At 42.2% G+C, this 19,852-nt stretch overlaps 1 protein-coding gene across 19 annotated transcripts in view; it reads left to right on the top strand.

Moving 5' to 3' along the window:
* Positions 1–19,852, top strand: part of Dennd1a (DENN domain containing 1A) — a 486,221-nt gene that overhangs the window by 280,313 nt on the left and 186,056 nt on the right. For all 19 annotated transcript variants that reach the window (XM_031370095.1, XM_031370090.1, XM_031370085.1 and 16 more), the window contains one exon: positions 16,348–16,393. In XM_031370095.1, the coding sequence (XP_031225955.1) occupies positions 16,348–16,393 (46 nt within the window). The remainder of the gene's footprint in view (positions 1–16,347; positions 16,394–19,852) is intronic.

The raw sequence follows: 19,852 nt of genomic DNA, 5'->3' as shown, positions 1-19,852 counted from the left end.
TTACTGAGGAAAGGGCACTGAATCTTCCAGTTCAGCTCCTCTTTTTTTTTTTTTTTTTTTTTTTTTTTTTTTTTTTTTTGGTGCCTAAATAGCTTTGCGATGAGTCCTCCTCATGTTTATAGAACAGGTACCTTTCTCCTAGTCTTTTCTATTCACAAAGAACTTTGTGACACCTGACCAAAGGTTGATTTCAGGCCAATGGAGGTTGGCATCTGCTTGTACCTGTAAAATATAAGTGTGTTGAAAGGAAAGGCCGCAAAAGAAGAAGGCAGACCCCCCAGTCAAGGCTTAAGTTGATCACTTTAGCCTGATGTAACTGCTCTGGGCAGAAAGTAAAAATGTCATGAAAATGGAATCAGTATTAATTTATTCTACTGAGATCCTTCCCTTGAAAGTTACCAGGTTGAGTGGAGTCTTTGGTGGCTGGAGCCAGCAGGGATGACTACCATTTAAGCAAAGGGCTGGGAGCCCTCAACATGTAAATCTGAGGGAGGTTTGTTCCTCTGCAGATGATTTAAATGTTAAGTACATCCCCTTGCAGGGGATACACAAGTGGAATCTGAAAACTATTATCTCCTGTAGAAATGAACTCTCAATTTGCTCACTGCACAGGAAGGGCGGATTCTAGTCATTTTCACTGCCAGCAGGTGCCCTTTCTATGCATAATAGACTTCACAAGTGTAATTAACACATGAGGACCACTGCTGCCAGTTTTTCTTCAGGTGCATGCTGCTAGGAGTTTTCAGGACAACAGCGCTGGCCACACGAGCCTCTCACATGGTGCTAGAAGATGAGATACTCATTGACCTCTGGACAAAGACATGTTAAATGGGGCTGAACCTATCCTCTGCTGTGAGCACCACAGGTCATGGTCTTTGGACTCCTGGGACCCCAGAAGCTGTACACAGCCTCTGGTTGAGCAGAAGCTAGAAGAGCAAAGTTGTAGTTTGCATGCAGTTAATAAATGAAAGGATGATGCTGAGCACCCTGCAATTATGTGGAAGACTCTAATTGCACATTCACAAATACAACAACCAATTATCTGAGTTAACTTTAATTAGAGCTATAATCACAAATTTTAATTATCAGAATAAATCAGTTTAGTACAAATGGCTTCCCTTAAATATTTCCCAAATTAATTTTTTCCATGTCCCTTCCCCATTTTGACAGAGCAATGGAGTAGAGAGTACTTAGGATTTGAGCTCACACAGACCTGGATTCAAATATCAGTCTCATCTCTTATTTCACCTCTGATGCACATTGTCTTTTTTGGGGAAATGGGTACAATTTACCTATTTTGAGGAGTAGCTATATGAGTCACAGGCATAGTTACTAGCTTTACAGGGTAGCTACATGTTTATAGTGATTGCTCTTGTCACCATCACCACAAACAAAGGACTTGAGTTTTAGTTTCCAAAAGGTCTAGTTGACATCAAATGTTTCTCTTCTGCTGCCTCATGAGCTCAAGAGTCAAACTTTATAACTCCTTTTCTTTTTTACCCATGAGATTGTTTTTATTTTGACTTTTGTATTTAACTTGAGTTATTGTATGGTTGTTTTCATTTGCAGCTGTGGCATAAGAATGAAAAGAAAAGAAACAAAAGCAGATGGCAGAGAAAGCGGAAGGAGTAAGACACTTCCAGCCCTTATGAATATTTAAAAGCATGTGCTGCTGGTTCCTTTAGATTTGTGCCATTCCCTTGACTCTGAAAGTGAGAATGAGCATGTTGCCTACCTTAGCTGACTGCCTCTCTGAGTTTGGCCCATCCTGGAAAGCCTTCCATTGGGGACAAAAGGATTTTCTTGTTGATGAGAGTCAGTACCACTTTTCATAATAGTACTTACCATCTATGGAGAATGTGTGTGTGGTGAGCCCTTTCTAAACATCATCGTAAGTTTTCAGAATTGAGCTATAAGTTCTTAGCCCCTTTGTATATGGGAGGAAATTGAAGCTCAGAAAGGTTAAGACTGCACTACTTTCACTCATGGAAGGAATAATAGGGACTTCACTTGAAATCTAAGGCCTTCCCATGCCAATGCTTTTCTTACTAGTGTCTGAGTGTCAGAGAACAAGTTGTGGCTATCACCAAGGTTTATGAAGAAGTTCATCTAGTTTTTTTGACATTGTACATTGTATTGTCATTATTTATGTTCACTCAACAGTGTTTGTAGAATACTTAATAAGTACCAAGTACCATGATGATTGGGTAGAAAGTAAAAAGTAAAAGCCATGTGAGATTGTCTATGGGCTTAACTTTTCCTCCCTTTCCCTTTCAGAAATAGCCCAAAATTAAGTGTCACAAACCACCCCTAAGCTGAATTTTTGTATTTGGTATATTCTAGATGTTTGTTTACATACTTTAGTGATAAAATATTTGCAAGGCATAGAAAGACAAGTTCATCTTCCCACCCCGAAGGACAGCTAGGTCAAGAGCCAAGTTGCTGATGCTTTCTAAGCTTATGATTGAACTGAAATGTCAAATGATTGTATGGGGGGTCAGACAATTTCCTGGTATTGTAGAAGCCTTTCTTTGCCCCAGGACAGAGGTGCACAAATTCTCTGAGATAATGCTGATTTGTGCTAGGCTTCCTCCCTGGCCTGCATGTCGGTTCTGAATCAATCCCACCTGTGACTGTCTTATTCAATCCAGGAAATTTACCAAAAAAATAAAACACTGTTCAGTGCATCTTACTGAAGGATGCATGGTCTGAGTGGATGACAGGCCATCAAGCCTAGGTATAGTAAAATAACATCCAGCAAATCATAGCTGCATCTTTTCTAGTCATCATCATTGAGGCCATGAAATTTCACATAGAAATAATTCAATGTTCAACTAAGTGGATTAGTTCATAGTCTTGTTACCAGAGACAAAAATAGAATGAGAGGATGGTCTGGTGGTGGCCTCAGAGTCTGGCTTTGACCAAGGCTTCCCTGTTTACCACCTCCAAGGGGATCAGGCCCCTTCCCTTTCAGAAATAGCCCAAAATAAGTGCCACAAACCACCCCTTTCTATTTTGAAAGTCTTTAGACTTTCTATTTTGCTGAGGGAGAATAGTCATTACTACTTAACACAGTGGTTCTCCTCCCTAAACAATAGATTTTGTCTTTGTGTTAGTCAAGACTATTCTAATGTCTGTATTATTGACATATACTAGTGTGTGTGTGTGTGTGTGTGTGTGTCTGAGGGAGTTGGAGAGAGGGACATCTCCAAGAAAATCCAGTTGAAATTCAGCTTGGTGTTGGACATGTATGGCTAAAATTCCCTTCTGTATGTTCAGTTCTTGACTGTTTAGATTGTATTAAAGAATTTTATCATGTACAGAAAAGCTATGTCTTTCCTTCTTGCATTAAGTACTCATAAATACTCACTGTGTACTTGGCACTGGGCATAGGAAAAATAAGAGCTCATAAATAGTTTTGGATTTAAGAAAGCACTACTTTCCAAAAGGAGTTGGGCATCCCAACAAGAGAGGGGCTGGTTTTGTTAAGGGGAGAAGTAGCCAGAGACTTAGAGGACCACTCCAGTGCTCAGAGAAGGCCTGATGTAAGAGTCCACAGAGAAGGGATAAGGGGCAAGGAAAAAGACCAGAATTCCAGGTTAAGACATCCACAGGAAATTGGGTCTGTAGTGGCCTGATGGTCAAGTAGTCTGCATACACACACACACAAACACAAATGTGTGTTAGTTGAATAAAGGAAAATTATAGATTTCTAAGTAGATTCTCAACAATGATTTGACTGAACTTGACCCCAAGGTTTAAATAGAGAACCTCTGTGGGAAAGAAGTCAAAGCTGTAAATCCAAGTCCTGGGTCTAAAGTGTGGTAATAACTGAGTATGTGCTTACCTGAGCATGTAGCTTCTCTGAGCCCCATTTTCTTCACTTCCAAAGTCATTGGCAGGAATATAGTTAAATATGTCTTCCTGTTCTACTCAAAGAATCTAATACCAAGTGGGCAAAAGTAAGTTAGGTGCTAATAGTTGCGGAACCCTCAACTAAAACACACCTCCACTTCCTTTACTGACACCAAAACACACTGTGCCTGCAGCTCTCAGAGGGTACTTTTGTACTTCCTGAGAAAACTGCCCTCGAGAAGGAAAATAAAGGAGGAGACTGGGCTTTGGGCTTTTCATCTCAGTAACTAGTACCCTGTGGACTCTATAAGAAAACTGACTTTTCAATGACCCATTCAGGTTTTTTTCCTGTCAAAATAGAATTTATATATCACAAAATTTACCCATTTGAAAACATGCAGTCAGTTTTCTTTCTGAGGACCCAGGTTTGGTTCCCAGCATCCACATATTTGCTCACAACTACCTCTAAATCCACTTCTGGGGGCATCTGACTCCTTCTTCTGGCCCCTACAGGCTTCTGTGTACACAGGCTCACACAAATAATACATAAAAAGTTTTTAAAAAGGAGACTTTTCTATAGTAATAAATTACAGAAAAAGAAAGTATATAATTGAATGACTTACAGTATGTTTCAACTATCTCACTAGACTGTATAGATTCAATAGCTGTATAGTTCTACTGTATTCCAAATGCAGTCAATGTTAATTCTTTATTGCTATTGGAAAGGCAGTATACTTTTGTCATACTATTTTAACCTTTGGAAAAGACGTACAGCAAAGAACAGTGCTGTACAGACATGATCAGTCTGCAGCACATCTTCAGCATGGCTCCTGCAGAGCTGCCTACATACACAGGTGTCTAGGTGCAGCCAGTCAGCCATTATCAGCTGTCATCAGCCTCATAAGCATTACTTCTTGATGTTGCTAGAGTTTGGGGATATCTTTCTTGGTCCTTTCTTCTTGCTATACCAACACTGGATAATTTATGAAGAGAATAAAGGTTTTCCTTTTGATTTATTTTGTTTTGTTTTGCCTCACAGTTCTGGAAGTCTAAGTTCCATTGCATTAGCATCTCTTTCACTTCTGTTAAGGCTGTGAGGTACAAAATGTAAAAGCAGAGAAGTAATAGTATGTGTCCAGCAAAGTGGTCACATGGTAAAAGTAGGAGAGGAAACCTTGTCTTCTAACAGGCTGCTCGCTCTCAAAGTCATCAGTCTAGTTTCATGTGACCTGGCATTAATTTATTTATGAGAGGTCTTTTCTCATCACCAGTGAGCCCCACCCCTAAACACTGCCACATTGAGGATGTAAACCTCAACAAAAGCTGGTGAGGAAACTCCTCTTCAAGCCATAGGAGAGTTAAATAACCCAGGAACATCCATCCCTATCAGGGTTTGATGGTAGAACTCACTTGCTTACCCACCTATGCTTTGAGCATTCCCATAACCATAACAGTAGTCTTCTGTTCCCTTATTAAACCTCTGGATATGCCCTGCCAGGCCCATTTCCTAACCCCCACTGCTGCCCCAGAGTCAGGGAACAGCTAGCTCTAACTTTTATTCTTACTTGCTCATGCTTAACCTGGTTTTCCAATTTTCATGACATGTCCTGGTATGATTCTTCCTTCTCCATGGAACTGATGAGACACAGTGTTGCAGTCTCTACAGCAAATCATTTGGGCTATCATGGTAACAAAAGAAAGGCAGGAATCACAGACCAGGGAATAGGGGAACAAAGGATGCTTCTGCAGTGCATCAGTGCACTTTGTAACAGAGCTTTAGCGATACATATCTCTGTCCCCATGGTGATTAACACTGGAGACAATAGCAGAAGCACTAGAATGGCTCTAGATTCTGAGTAATCTCAGGGATTGTAATGTCTCCCATAAACATTTCATCTGAGAAGCTATGTTGCACAGGTCATTGGCTGCTAAGCAGCCTGGCACGTGGGATGTCTCAGAGCTAGAAAAACACAAAGAGAAGATCTGGTGATTACCAGTTGCATTTGTGTTTTTTAGTATTCGTTTATATTTCTCTATAGACTCCTTCCTCTTATTTAACTTGTACCTTGTTCATTCTTGCATTTCTACCAGGCGTTCATGGACTGCCATGGCTACCATCTGAGACTTCTCTTTAGGAGACAACTCTGACTGTCTGGTTTGGATTGGCTTCTCTGTAACAGCAGAGAGCCCTGTCTCTTGACCTTCCCCTCCATGATTAACTTCTCCTGCTGCTGCAGTCTTAGCTATGGAGCTTTCCTGATGCTTTCTGCATCCATCTGCTTCTGGTAGATTGAGGAGACACAAAGGGCAGAGTTTTCCAAGCTTTGGTGTTGGCCTCACAGATTTTCATCTTTGTAATGAACATTCATTCATTCATTTGGTTGGGACCACTGGTATGGTACTCTCAAAAACCATCTCCACACACTCCCTGTGAGCCACGCCCCAGGAGCTGAAGATTTTCATTGATCTGCTAGTGAAATGTGTATGTCTTTCAACCATCTTCAGCTCTGAGTTTGGCTCACACTGAGCCCGTCTCCACAGTCAATTTTCAGAGGCCCTTCACCTCCTCCTGCATGTAGAAGATGGGTTCCCTTCTGCCTCCTTTTCCAACCTGGAATTGTTGATGAGTTCCTCTTAGGGCCGGCCCCCTCTTGTACTGTTGATCACAAATCAGGGAGGCCCATGTTGAGAACCAAAAAGGAAGATCAATATCTTAACCCTCAGAAATATTTCTTAAGCCATGGCATTGTGCCAGTTTTACACTTCAAGCAGTAGTCTGTGCCTCTCTCTAGCTGTGACTTCTGCCAAGCTACTTAACCTCTCTGATCCACAGTTTACTGTAATTTATGGGGACCAGCCTTTCATAGTTTCTGCAAAGAAAAAATGCAGTCTTCTTTGTATCTCTTGTCAAATACCAAACTTAACTCAAATCTCCTTGCAAGAGATGTATATACAGACAGTAATGTGCGCATTTAATATGCTGCTAGCTCTAGGATACAAATAGACCAGAATTAGATGGTTCTCTGTTCCTGCCCTTTTCCCCAGCCCAGTGTCATGCACAGCACATGCTAATTAGTTCACTTAGTAAGACTGATAGGCACATGAAAAATACCACACAGTAGAGGCATAAAAAGAGTGCTTTTCTTTTTCCCTTATCCAGGGTTTAAAAATCAAGTAACTAGTAGTTCTATTCTATTGTAAACTATATCAAAACCCATAGGTGCTCAAGTCCCATATATACTGTGATGCATATGTGTATGTAGCCCTGTACATACTGAAAGCTCATCTCTAGATTACTTATGGTACCTAATGTAGACATGTAAATAGTTCCTACTTTGTATTGTTGAGAAATGGTGGCAACAAAAAAATATACAGTATAGAGGCATACCTAACTACACAGTACAGAACAACCCAAACAGGGTCTGTGAAGTGGTGGGAGGCCATGGTGGGCTGCCACAGTTTTCCACCTGGATTCAGCAGTGCTCAGCTTACAGCAAATTCAAGTTTTGCTTTTTAGAACTTTCTAGAATTTTATTTTTAGAACATTTTTTATCCACATTTGGTTAAATCTTTGGATGTAGGACATGAGGACTAACTGTAGTTTATTTTTTTTTTGTGGATTCTAAACATCACCTTCTGATCCTGTTTAACCTCTTTGGGTTGGCAGCCAGAGTGCTCAGAGCTCCATTTGTGGCCATCAGCAAGTACCACAGCGTGAAATCCTGTTACGAACATCACTGTGGCTTCTGTTCTTCCCTTGGCAGCTATTTTTCTGAGTTTTGAGACTGTATTGAACATATTCATATAAACTGCTGTAGATAACTTTTTAGAACAAAAGAGAACATCAAGGTTCAGGAGGTGGTTTACCAGGTAAAGTATTCGCCATCCAAGCATCTGGACTCCCAAATCTCATAAATACCAGACAAACCTGGAAGGGCACCTGTAATTCCAGCCCCAAGGAGGCAAAACTAGGGAATCTCTGAATCAGGCTGACTGGTCAAATTAGCCCAATTGGTAAGCTCTGGATTTCATTGAGAGATTCTGCCTAATGAATAAGGTAGAGAGCAATTAAGAAGGATACCCAAAAGCATTCTTAGGCCTACACATACACATATACATGTGAACATATATACATAAATGAAGACAAGAGTAATAGTCAGTTCTAGTTAGTAAGGTAACCTTTTGTTGTTGCTAAATGTAGCAAAAGGGTTGAGTCATTCTTAACTAGTAAGAAACCATGGAAGATAAGGGTTGGGGTGGTATCACTGGTAATAGAGTGACTGTGGATGAATTTCTGAGAGTGCCTTTTAAATCTATAAAACAGTAGTATCAGTTGGATGATCTAAGGATTCCCACACAGCACTTGGTGTCCAGTGTAGACAGAGCTTTTCAGCTGTCTTTGTTCTCTCTGTTCTCCACATGACACCACAGTACACCTCAAAGAAAGCAAGTCCTGTTTTCCTATTGCTGACATCAAGAGGAACATGCAGACTTGCATATTATGTGTCCCCAGTGGAGAGCCAGGCTCAAGCCTGTTACAGGGAAGGTGTGAGAACTAGAGTGATCTAAGGAGTGGCCCCCTGTGGGGCATTAGGCACAAAAGGGGAAACAGAGGTCTGAGAGCTCAGAAGCCATTTGGGACTAGAGGGCTCCTGTGATGGAAGGGCCTTGGAGAAAGGTGCATAGGTATGGCATCACCTCAGGCTAATGTCAGAGAGCAGGTAGAAGGAGGCCATCCTCCCTCTGCCTGCTTCCCTCTCTTAGTAGTGCCAATATTTGTCTCTTGGAACATGATGAACTTGGATTACCTCAGTGTAGGTCATGTAGTTTCCAATCTCAATTCTGCAGCTGTTACCTGCATAACTGCAGCTTCCTGAGATGAGCCCTACTTCCTGAAGCCTAGCTTTCATGGTCCTTCACTATCATGAGGACTGTAGGAGATACTACCAGGCCTCAGCCTCACACCAACTGGTGGCACACACTCAGCTAATGGTTGTCAGGCCTTAGCCTCACACAGACTCACAGCATACACTAGCTAATGGTGACTGCCCTTGCTACTCTGACCACCTTGGTAGCTTGAAGAACCATCACTCTGTCACTTTCAGAAGACCAGAGCAGTAATGATCTATATATTCTTCAACAGCATGTGCTATAGTCTTTGTTCTGATCCTTTCCCATTTGTTCTTTAACCTCTCTGACAAACCAGGCCTCTTTATTTAGAGAAGAACTTAAAACTGTAAGCCAAGCTATGTTGATACTTTGGTTTCTTTTCAAGATAAAGAATGAGAAAGCTCAAGTAAGTGAGGCCTCTTTCAGGTCTTTCCTTGCCTTTTAAAAAAAATAGCAAACTGAGGGCAGCCTCATGGGCTCCCGTTTTCCTGAAAAAGGCATTGGGAAGGAAAGGAGGGTGCCTCTAAGAGCAAACATGACATGTCACATAAGAACAGTGATGCTAACTGCATGGTTTTATGGGGGTTGGACTGGGACAGTGGGCTTCCCAAATCCCTGGGCTGCCCCAGGCTGTATTCCTTCCTGATATCTAGGCAGACTTGCTCACCTGGGGTGGATTTTCTCCACAGCCACCCCTTCCCCATTGTCTGGGGAGCTGTGTGTTACATGTTTGAGCACCAGTGTTCCTTTATTTCACCTGCCTCATTTCCAATTAGTAGCAGCTCATCTCAAGGGAACATAATTAAGAGGGCTTGGTTATCTGGGGGAAAGGAATTAAACAAATTGTGGAAGTGCAGTGATAATGAATGGGATAGCAGGACCATTAATAAGCCTTCAGTTTATATGAATGCCTGTTCTAGGAGGAAGGCTGTACCTAGATGAACTGTATGGCCAGACCAGAGGCCATACCAGGGGCATGATTGGAGAAGCCTCTCAGGTACCCACGTCTTCACTTTGGGCCTCAGTGTCTAAAAGGTGCTACATGGCATCATGAGCACATCCTGGCTTGAGCTTCCAGGCTGTGTGACCTTGGCAAGTTACTTCACCTTTCAGAGTGTGTTTCTTCACCAAGAACGAGGATAATAGCACTATCTTGCAGAGTTGCCTTGAGAATTGTATATGCCATGCATGAAAGTGGTTGGATTATAGTCACTCCAGTAATATCAGTTCCTTTCCCCCTTAGGATTCAAAATAAAGATACCTGTCAAGTAAAGGTCATTATATTGTCATTGCCTTGACACCAGCAACAAAGGGAAAGAAAGAAGAAAGAGTAGAGTAGGCTGCACTCTCCCAGAATATAACTGAGTGTACTGGCTAGTTTTGTGTGTCAACTTGATACAGGCTGGCGTTATCACAGAAGGGAGCTTCAGTTGGGGAAGTGCCTCCATGAGGTCCAGCCGTGGGGCATTTTCTCAATTAATGATCAAGGGGGTAGGGCCCCTTGTGAGTGGTGCCATCCCTGGGCTGGAGGTCTTGGGTTCTATAAGAGAGCAGGCTGAGCAAGCCAGGGGAAGCAAGCCAGTAAGAAACATCTCTCCATGGCCTCTGCGTCAGCTCCTGCTTCCTGACCTGCTTGAGTTCCAGTCCTGACTTCCTCTGGTGGTCAACAGCCTTGTGGAAGTAAGCTGAATAAACCCTTTCCTCCCTAACTTGCTTCTTGGTCATGTTTGTGCAGGAATAGAAACCCTGACTAAGACACTGAGGAAGTCAGGTAGTGCAGTAATTCCTAGAGAACAAAGAGCCAGTGTAGACGTCCCGTATTGTGCTATTCACAGATGAACAATGCATCCCACAATCACCGTCAGCCATACCACAGTTGTTACACAGCTGTCATGGCCTACCTATGCACAAACTTGGTCATAACTGCTAATATTATCAGCACTTTAATTTAATTATGACTGTTGTTGGTTTTGTATGTGTTGTGTTAATTGATGTTTAAACTGTCTTCAAAATGGCAGTGAGATCCACCTTGGAATCTAAAGACCTGTGAATGTTGCATATAAGCTGAATGTAGTTGCCATTGCTGAGGCAAGAGCATTTGTATTTGTGGTTTCTAAAAGAACAGCAAACAAACCAGAAAGATGCACCTAGTGGGTGGACTTTGGTTTTGTTTTGTTATTCAGTTACCCTGGAAAAACATGCACACTGATGACTTACTTAGATAAAGAAAATTATTCAGATAAGTAGGCCTCCCAGTGTACCATTTGTAGGAGTAGGTAACCAAATTTATTTTGCCATATTTTCCTTTTAATATATGCCTAAGGGTGAGAAAGGAGCATTTAAATGTCCCATTCTAAGTGGTCAGAAAGCAACAAATCACTGATTTCTCCATTATATTAAAGAGAGAGGGTCTCTGTGAGAAAGTAACATGCAACTCTACCGAACAGTGTGGCATGCACAAGTACCAAGAGTGTGTGCCCAAAATGCAGGTGTACAGAAGAAATAGGAGTTAGCATCTCCTGATGCTCATGGAATATTCTCTCACTGGTGGCCTGCCAGGTGCCTATCAGGACCCAGGACAAACTAGAAACCCTTGTCAGAGCCGGGCATGATAACCTATCTATGATCCCAGTACTCAGGAGGCTGAGACAGAATGATTCCTATGAGTTTGAAGCCAGTCTGAGCTATACAGTGAGACCATCACAAACAATAGGATGGAAAGATGGGCAGAAGGGAGGGAGGAAGGAAGGAAGGAAGGAAGGAAGGAAGGAAGAAAGGAAGGAAGGAAGGAAGGGGAAACCATTGTGTTGGGGGTGCCAGTCACCATGAGTCTGAAGAGAACCCTTTTGGACTTCAAAGTCACTTACTGAATGCTCACCAGTGCTGGCCACCTATGGATTGTCTCCAGTCTTTGCAGTAATCCTGAAAGATTCCCATTGGACAGGCACTGCCCTTTTGAAAACACCTGGCTAGGAAAAGGTAAATGGCAATCAGTCCAGCCCTTTGTTTACTAATCTCTGCTGGGAATTGATTTACTCCATGTATGAAGTTGTTTGTTTTCTTTTTTTTTAAAAGATTGATTTATTTATTTTATTTATATGAGTGCACTGTAGCTATCTTCAGACATACCAGAAGAAGGCATCAGATCTTATAACAGATGGTTGTGAGCCACCATGTGGTTGCTGGGAATTGAACTCAAGACCTCTGGAAGAGCGTTCAGTGCTCTTAACCACTGAGCCATCTCTTCAGCCCAGAAGTTGTTTGTTTTCATTACAGTGTTTCTTATATTAATGAAAAGCTAGGAACAATTTAGTGTCTAATTCCAGGAATTAGATTCAATGGCCCACCCTGCTAAGTGGAATATTATGCAGCCTTTTAAATAACCATCACAATGGTTGTAGAGCGATATAGAAAATGCCAGTGTGCAAAATGAGAAAACAATAAAATACATGCAGTTAATTTCAAAGATGTGAAACCATTAGTTTAGGTTAATATTAGAAAAGGATGAGCCAAAAATGAGAGTAGATGTATTAAGTGATCTAATCATGGGTTGCCTCATGTAATAAAAGGGCAAAGAAAAAGGTCTCCAAGGAAATGTATACATAGCTGTAATTATTGAGGTATATAGAGAATAGAAATTATGTTCAGAGTATGCCTAGGATTACCCACTTGTGTACTTGCCATGTTGAAATGTTAAGGAGGCGGCTTCCTTTTTCTTTCCTCTCCCACTCCCACTTAGAAGTTGTAATTACATATTTGCAGAGCAAAAAAAAAAAAATGTAGATTCTGGGAAGCATTTGAGGTGTTGGAAGCAAATGATAACAATAGACAAAAAATAGACGAAGGTATTTGTCCAGATTTGCTTTCCTGCAAAGCACAGAGCTGATCGGATTCAGAACGCACGTGCTTTAAGTGTTGTCTAAATACAGATCGTGCAGACCTAACAATGCTTGGCTGCAAAACTGCTTTTTTGGAAGAGGCTCTAATTATTCATCCCAACTGTGTCCGAAGAATGAGACCTGCTCTGTCCCTTCTGGTGTCTAAGTCATTTTCATAAGGCTCCCCCAATTGTGTCAGGCTAGCATGCACTAAAGAAGCATGGATAAAACCTGCATAGTCCAGTTTCTAGAGAATGTCTCCTCTTCAAACAACAGCCTGTGCTTAAATTACACCAAGGGCTTTGGCTGTCGGCATTATTTTCACCTTTTTCTCACAGTTGTTTGACTTTCTCTGTTTGTTAACTCACTTGTTTGGATTTTGGTTCTGAAATTCTATTTGAAACACATGGTTACTGGTCAGTTATGTGCTTAGATGTGAGAGCCGGGAAGTCAGTAAGATTTAGTTCAATGTTGTGAGCTTGTGCTTCTCTCCCTGTGTCAGGCCATACTCTGGACACATTAATGAATGGTCTCTTTTTTTTTTTTTTCTGGAATTTTGTGCTCTTCCTGCTTCCTTTCATTACATTAGGCAAGGCTCCACTAGATGAGACATTTGCAGTCTTAAGACTTCCTGCCGGGGTTCAGACTTTGTATTTTTGACATTGAAGCTGTCGTGTTCCTGAAGCTACTTAATTAGAAACACATTCATTTCGGTGTACACTGAAGAAAGCTCAGGCAGCAAAGACAGGCACACTGGGAAGTTGGAGCATCTGTGTGGCTGGCAGCTAAGCTAATGGTTTACAGTTTCAGGGCAAAAATATCACAGGGCATTTCTTTGCCTCTTGAAGCAAAAAGAAGCTGCATGTGCCCCGCAGGTACCTGGAAGGGGGAAAAAAAGGATGGAAGAAGATGCTAGAAGAAAAGACAGCTCTGTTTCTTTCCACTGTAGTTTGTTTGTACAGTTTTTTCTTTGGCTATTATCAAATACAAAGTTTAGAAGAATAGTTCTCAGACTATGCAGCTAATATTTAAGTCTGTCTTCCAGTCTCCAAAGATACCTGATTGCTGAGATCTGTAGTAATAAGGACATTTGGTGTTCTGCAGAATGGTTTTGCTTAAAGAACTGTATTTGTTGAGTTGTAATGAGGGAATTACAATGTTTCTTCTTTTTTTAAGTGTTCAAGCAGTTTTTAAGTTTAAACGTAATGTCTAAGAACTTTAGTTGCCTCCCCACTGGTTTCCAGATACAGCTTGAGTTCCTGGTTTGCAGTTACCTTTTGCCTCATTGTTTCCCCAGGTCTGCATTCAGCGGGGTAGCCTTGTCCCTCCACTATGACTTCCACAGCTTCCCCCTGAGGGAAAGTACCTGGACAGCCCAATTCAAGCCAATTGTGTTGACTCTAATTTCATTAAAAACTAACTCTGCAAGTGTTGTGTAGGAAACTTGGAAAGACAGCCAGAAAAGTTGCCAGTCATTTCTATCCTCCCTGCTTCCTACCCTTCCTCTTCTACTCCCAAGGAATACAAGGTGTTTTCGGCAACCTGGGGACTAAGTCAGAGCCAGCTTGGGCTTACTGCTTGCTTGACTTTGTGGCATTAGATAAATGGTTTAGCTTCTTTTAGTCTATTTTCTCCTTTGTAGAATGGGAATTATTGTGTGGGTAGGAAAAGGTAACTTCATAAACCACGATCACATTTATCACCAGAGGGAAACACCATAAATTGAGTGTATGAGTGCAGTGGTAACTCTCTGGAATCTACAAAAGTGACCATGGTGATATCTCCTAGTAACTGGGGATACTAAGCCAGAACTGGCCATCTTCCATAACCAAACAAGGCTTCTAGCAGTAGAACTGGGACATCAACTCAGCCACAAAATCTTTAACCTATAATCTGTCCTGTCTACAAGTTGTGCTGGAGCAATGGTGGTACAGAACTTGTGGGATTGGCCAGCCCATGACTGGTCCAACTTGTGGCCCACTCCAGAGGAGGAAGCCCATGCTTGACACTGCCTGGATGGCCAGGAGCCAGAGGCAGGACAGCCCAGAGACCCGGGATAGAACCAAGCACTACTGTGTGGGGGTTGGGGGGAGTCAATGAAATGATTCCTAATGATATTCTCATAGATCGGTGCCTAGCCTAATTGTCATCAGAAGGACGTCATCCAGCAACCCATGGGAGCAGATGCAGAGACCCACAGCCAAGCATTATGCAGAGCCAGGGGAACCCTGCAGAAGATGGAGAGGAAGGATTGATTGTTAGAGCCAGAGTGGTCGAGGATCCCATGAGAACACAAAACACTGAATGAACTAACCAGAGCTTATATGGGCTTACAGAATCTGAAGGGACAAGCAGGGTCTCTATGTGGATCTGAGCTAGGTCCTCTACGTGTACCTTATGGTTATGGAGCTTGGAATTCTTGTGGGACTCACAACAATGAGAGTTGGAGGTGTATTTCTGATTCTTTTACCTGCTTTTTTGGACCCTTTTCCTACTACTGGGTTGCCTCCTCCAGCTATGATTTGAGGGTTTGTGCTCGGTTTTATTGCAGTTCTATCTTGTTAGGCCATGTTCAGTGGATATACTTGGAAAGCCTGATCTGTATGTCTTTCCTTTCTTTTCCTCTCTCTCTCTCCCTCTCTTTCTTTCTCTCTCTCTCTCTCTCTCTCTCTCTCTCTCTCTCTCTCTTTCCCTCTCCCTCCCTCCTTCCCTCTCTCTTTCTCTCTCTCTTCCTCTTCCTCCCCTCCTTCCTTTCTCCCTTTCTTTCATTCCTTCTTTCTCTTCCTTCCTTCCTTCCTTTCTTTCTCTCTTTCTCTCTCTCTCTCTCTCTCTTTCTCTCTCTCTCTCTCTGTCTCTCTCTATTTCTTTCTCTCTTTCTTTCTCTCTTTCCTTCTTTCTTTCTCTCTCTCTGGAAAAGAAACAAGAATTGATCTGGGGGAAAGGGTAGGTGATGGGGAACTGGGAGGAGTGGAGGGAAGGAAAGCTTCAGTCAGGATGTAATATATGAAAGGAATAAAGGTGAAATAAATAAAATGAAAAGAAACCTAAAAAATGCATATGTAGAGAGAGAGAGAGAGAGAGAGAAAGAGAGAGAGAGAGAGAGAGAGAGAGAGAGAGAGAGAGAGAGAGAGAGAGAGAACAAACTGCCTGGATTTTAGAACCTCTGGAGTTGCTTCTGCTCGGCAATGGCAGTGGAGGTCTCTGTTGTCCAGTCACCCAGCTGTATGTGTGCTATGGCATACAAAAGCTTGCTGGATGCTTTCCAAACATAAAGCTATATGTCTTCATTGTGCTATCTATGCAACCTTCACTTTTTCCATTATAATTGTTGAGACCATAGTTCCCATTAGTATCAGGACCTCTGTACTGTGTGTGTTTATCTACATCTAGTAACAGTAGTTGGGGTTAAGCCAAGAATCTCATTTTAAAGATAAGGTGACTGAGGCCAGAAAGCTGCCTAGCTGCTGTTTGGAGTTGATAGCTGACACAAAGGTGGATGCTCTTCCTGCTACCATGCCATTCCCAGTGCTGCCTACATTTTTAAATTCTTTGACGTTTCTAGGCTTGGAAACAAAATGTCACATTAAGATTTTTGTTGTGAAAGGAAATGTAACTGTGCATACGTTTATTAAAACAGCTTTTCTCTAAATAGTGAACCATCTGTAATTTTCTGTCGGAAGCAACAGACATTAAAGCAGCTGTGTGTCTCTGTTTCTCTTCACAGTGCTCCCATGCCCTACCTCATAGGAATCCATTTAAGTTTAATGGAGGTAAGTGGGCTTTTTTCCTCCCTGGTCCCTGATGTGGGCTTTGGTTTTGCTTTGTGTAGCAGAAAAATGGGGTCTCAGGATGTGTAGCTCTATACCCAGGAGCAGCTGAAGCAACTGCTCATGCGCACCCCTGTCCTTGTCCACGCACAAACAGCATCCATCAGCCTAGACCCTTCAGACTGCCCCTGCAGTCTGGGCTTCTCTGCTTTGGTTGATTATGGTGTATTTTCCCCTGGGTGAATAAGAGAGGGCAGGGAGGTAGGAAAAAAGATACCATTTGGGCTTAGATAAGGTTTGTTTGGAAAGGATTTGTTTGTTTTTCATGATGACATTTATTCTAAGTCACTGTAACAGTGTTACATTTTCATGGTAGGAAATGTGATACAAATGGTTTATAGAAGTTATGAAGAAGAAAATTAAAATTAGCCACATTGCCATTATTCCCAAATGAGCTACTGTTAGCATTTTACTATTCTTCCCTCTAGTCTTTATCCTGTAGATATTTATCTCTTATAATATTGTCTTTACCTATCAGCATTATAATGTGAGAATCCCTGCCTTTTTTATCCACCCTCAGTAACAACTGTTTTCCATTTGTTCCCTCTCATTCCTACAACTTAACCACTTTTCTGCCATTGAGCACTTGGGTTGCCAGATGATTTTTTCACTATTATAAATAGCACTTCAACAAACATCTTTATGCATAAGGCTTTATCTTCATTTTTTTTTTTCTGCATTATGTCCTTAGTGCAGAATTCCTAAAGCAGAACTGCTTGGTCAAAGCTCTGAGTCTGCTGCCAGATTGCTTTCCGCATGGCTGTACCAATCATACACAGTGCTTTCAGTGGACTTTCTATGCTTTTGTTCATACCCTTGGTTTGTAGACTAGACCTCCAAGATTTTCTTTTTCTTCCTGGGGAAAGAACAGACATTAGCACTGCCCAGAGCAGGGTGGGGCTAGTTAGCTTGCGTGTGTGACACAGTGTGGACCCTGGGAGGAAGTCCCGAGCCTTGCCTGCCATGTCTTAAAGGAAATGCTACTTTTCTTCTGTTCCTTTCATTTCACGTTGACGACGAGGACCACCTGCTTCGCCACTAACTGTTGCACACTCTGCTATTGTGCTTACAAAAATGAAATGAGTTGGTTATCGAAAAACCTGTTTGTTTGACATTGAGAATCTTGATCAAAATAGACCACAGAAATCTGCTCAAATTTCTAATTTGACAGAATGGCCATGTGGCTCCTACATTCTGTTAACAGTCCCTCCCTGTCATCACCCAGCCCTAAGCACATACAGTACACAGTTTATGGACTATCTTGGATGATGTATTTAGATCATACTGAAGAGATTGCTTGTATGTTTTACCTTTGTTAAGTATGGGGGGTCTATTCAAAGCTCCCATAAAAAAATTAAAAGTAAATCCTTTCTAATGGACCTTTCATGCCAACTGCTTTAGAGTTTAAAGCACTAAAAACTATTGGGTCTATCAGTGTCTGCAGTTCCCTCCTGCTTCCCCTCCTGCCTTCAAGTCTGCTCTGTCATAGACTTTTCCAGACCTTTCTTGAGTCCCGGTACCTTCAGCATTCTCCAAAGTATCTGGTCTTGGCTCGCTTTTCTTCTCTGTGTGCCCTCCAGCCATCTTGTTCAAGGCTCTTTCTTCAGCACTGAGTCAAAGTCAGTGACACTGCTCTGTGATGATAACACTGCCTTTTCTGCCTTGCCTCTCTCTCTGGATTTCAGGTCCCCGCTGATTTCAAGAACCCACTAAACTTCACCTCCCTGAACATGAGCTGTCTCAGTCCTTCTCCAACAGTTTATTATTTGCAGACACACATTCTGAGCACTCAGCTCCCTTCTGATGTTTCCAGTTCCTTGAAAGGTATTGCCTGCAGATGCCCCAAAGTTGAGGCACAAGCATTCTTGATAAATACTCACAAGTCTCTATATAAAGCATCTTCAATCTTGTTCCTTTCCCACTGCCTTCCTTGGCTCTTTTCCTTAGTTTTCTTGGATTCTTACAAAGCCCTATACACTGATTTGATAGCAAACCATGGGCCTTGTGTGTTCCAAGAATTGTGCTGAGTCCTGGAGGTACAAAAATGAGGATAATGTTTAGTTCTTAGTCCCCCTATGGTGGCAGTTGTCATGTGAATTGCAAGGTGTGGTTACTCTGGCACACCTTCCATTCTCATTCTGTATTGCCCCTCAAGTGTCCAATGGCTTCTCCAATGCTGTCAAGCCTTCTGCCCCATTACTGTAAAAATGCATATGAGCCAGTGCTTATACTAAATAGATCCTGTGCATCCCCATAGAAGTCCTGCCCTTCTTTGGCAATTACAAAAAGTATTCTATCATGTTCATCTTTTACTTGTAGAATCTCTTACTCTACTCTACTCTTACTCTAAACAATAGCTGCTTGTTTCCAAATCCTACAGTGTGTCCTACGGAATGTGAATCCCATGAGAGCAAAAACAGCCTCATTTTCTATGTTAGCCTTAGCTTCTTTAGCAGGGTGCCAAGCAGGTGGTATTGTCTGAAGCCATAGCTTTCTGTGAAGGGTGCAGTTAGTTCTTGAGGAGCTGTAACTGAGCATACTTTAAAAGCCTTCCAACAGGCATCAATGTTTACAGGTCACCAATGCCACCATTGCTCATAGAAAGCCATGCCACTGGCACCTATAAACTCAGTGCTATTGGGGACAGAGACCCAAAGATCATAGGGGCTTGCTGGTTTCCAGCCTATCTTTGTGTTATGTGAGAGACCCTATTTCAGAGGGATAAGGTGGAGAATGATAGAGCTAGTACCTGACATCTTCCTCAGGCTTCCACACAAATGCATAGGGCCTCTTACCTGTGTGCACATACTCAAAAGAGGGGTTTAACATTTTTTAACTCTATTTGACTTTAAATAATAAAGAACAAGCCTTTTTGTATAGTAAAGCATTCAGTGCAGAGTGTGCTAAAATTTGAAGCACTTAGGTGACTAGGCACCAATCTGTTCTGGCCAGTCTTTAAAGGGCTTTAGGTGAGAAGGTTAAGGAAGCAGTGGCCCCGCTGTGCAGAACTCATATGTGGTCAATACCAAAAGAAAAACAAAAATGCAAGTTGTTCTAGCCTCCAGGTAGTTTTCTAAATCCCAACAAAAATGTTTGCTGGGAGTGTTGCCCTACCCCCACCACAGTGCTTTCTCTGGGTCTCCTGGCTCAGGGTCCTATTGTGCATGCTTGCTGGACTTGCATAGCTCAGACATGGCCTTCAGTGCTGCAGCATGTCCTGAGATTTTCCGGAAGGTCTCCAGTGCCAAGGGAGGAGTGTGGCCTGGCGACCGAGCAGCTCTGTAAGGACGGGGCTGGGGAGGCCCAGCTCCTCACTACACTAGTTTTCTTACTGGCAATTCAGCAAAAAGCTTATTTTTGACTGGCTTGTTATTTTTTCTTGAAAGCTATAGGCACCTTATT

The sequence above is a fragment of the Mastomys coucha genome, unplaced genomic scaffold (assembly GCF_008632895.1).
Source record: "Mastomys coucha isolate ucsf_1 unplaced genomic scaffold, UCSF_Mcou_1 pScaffold15, whole genome shotgun sequence".
NCBI classification, from domain to species: Eukaryota; Metazoa; Chordata; class Mammalia; order Rodentia; family Muridae; genus Mastomys; species Mastomys coucha.
The sequence above is the reverse complement of the archived record's forward strand: the minus strand, read 5'-3'. Positions and strand labels throughout refer to the sequence as shown.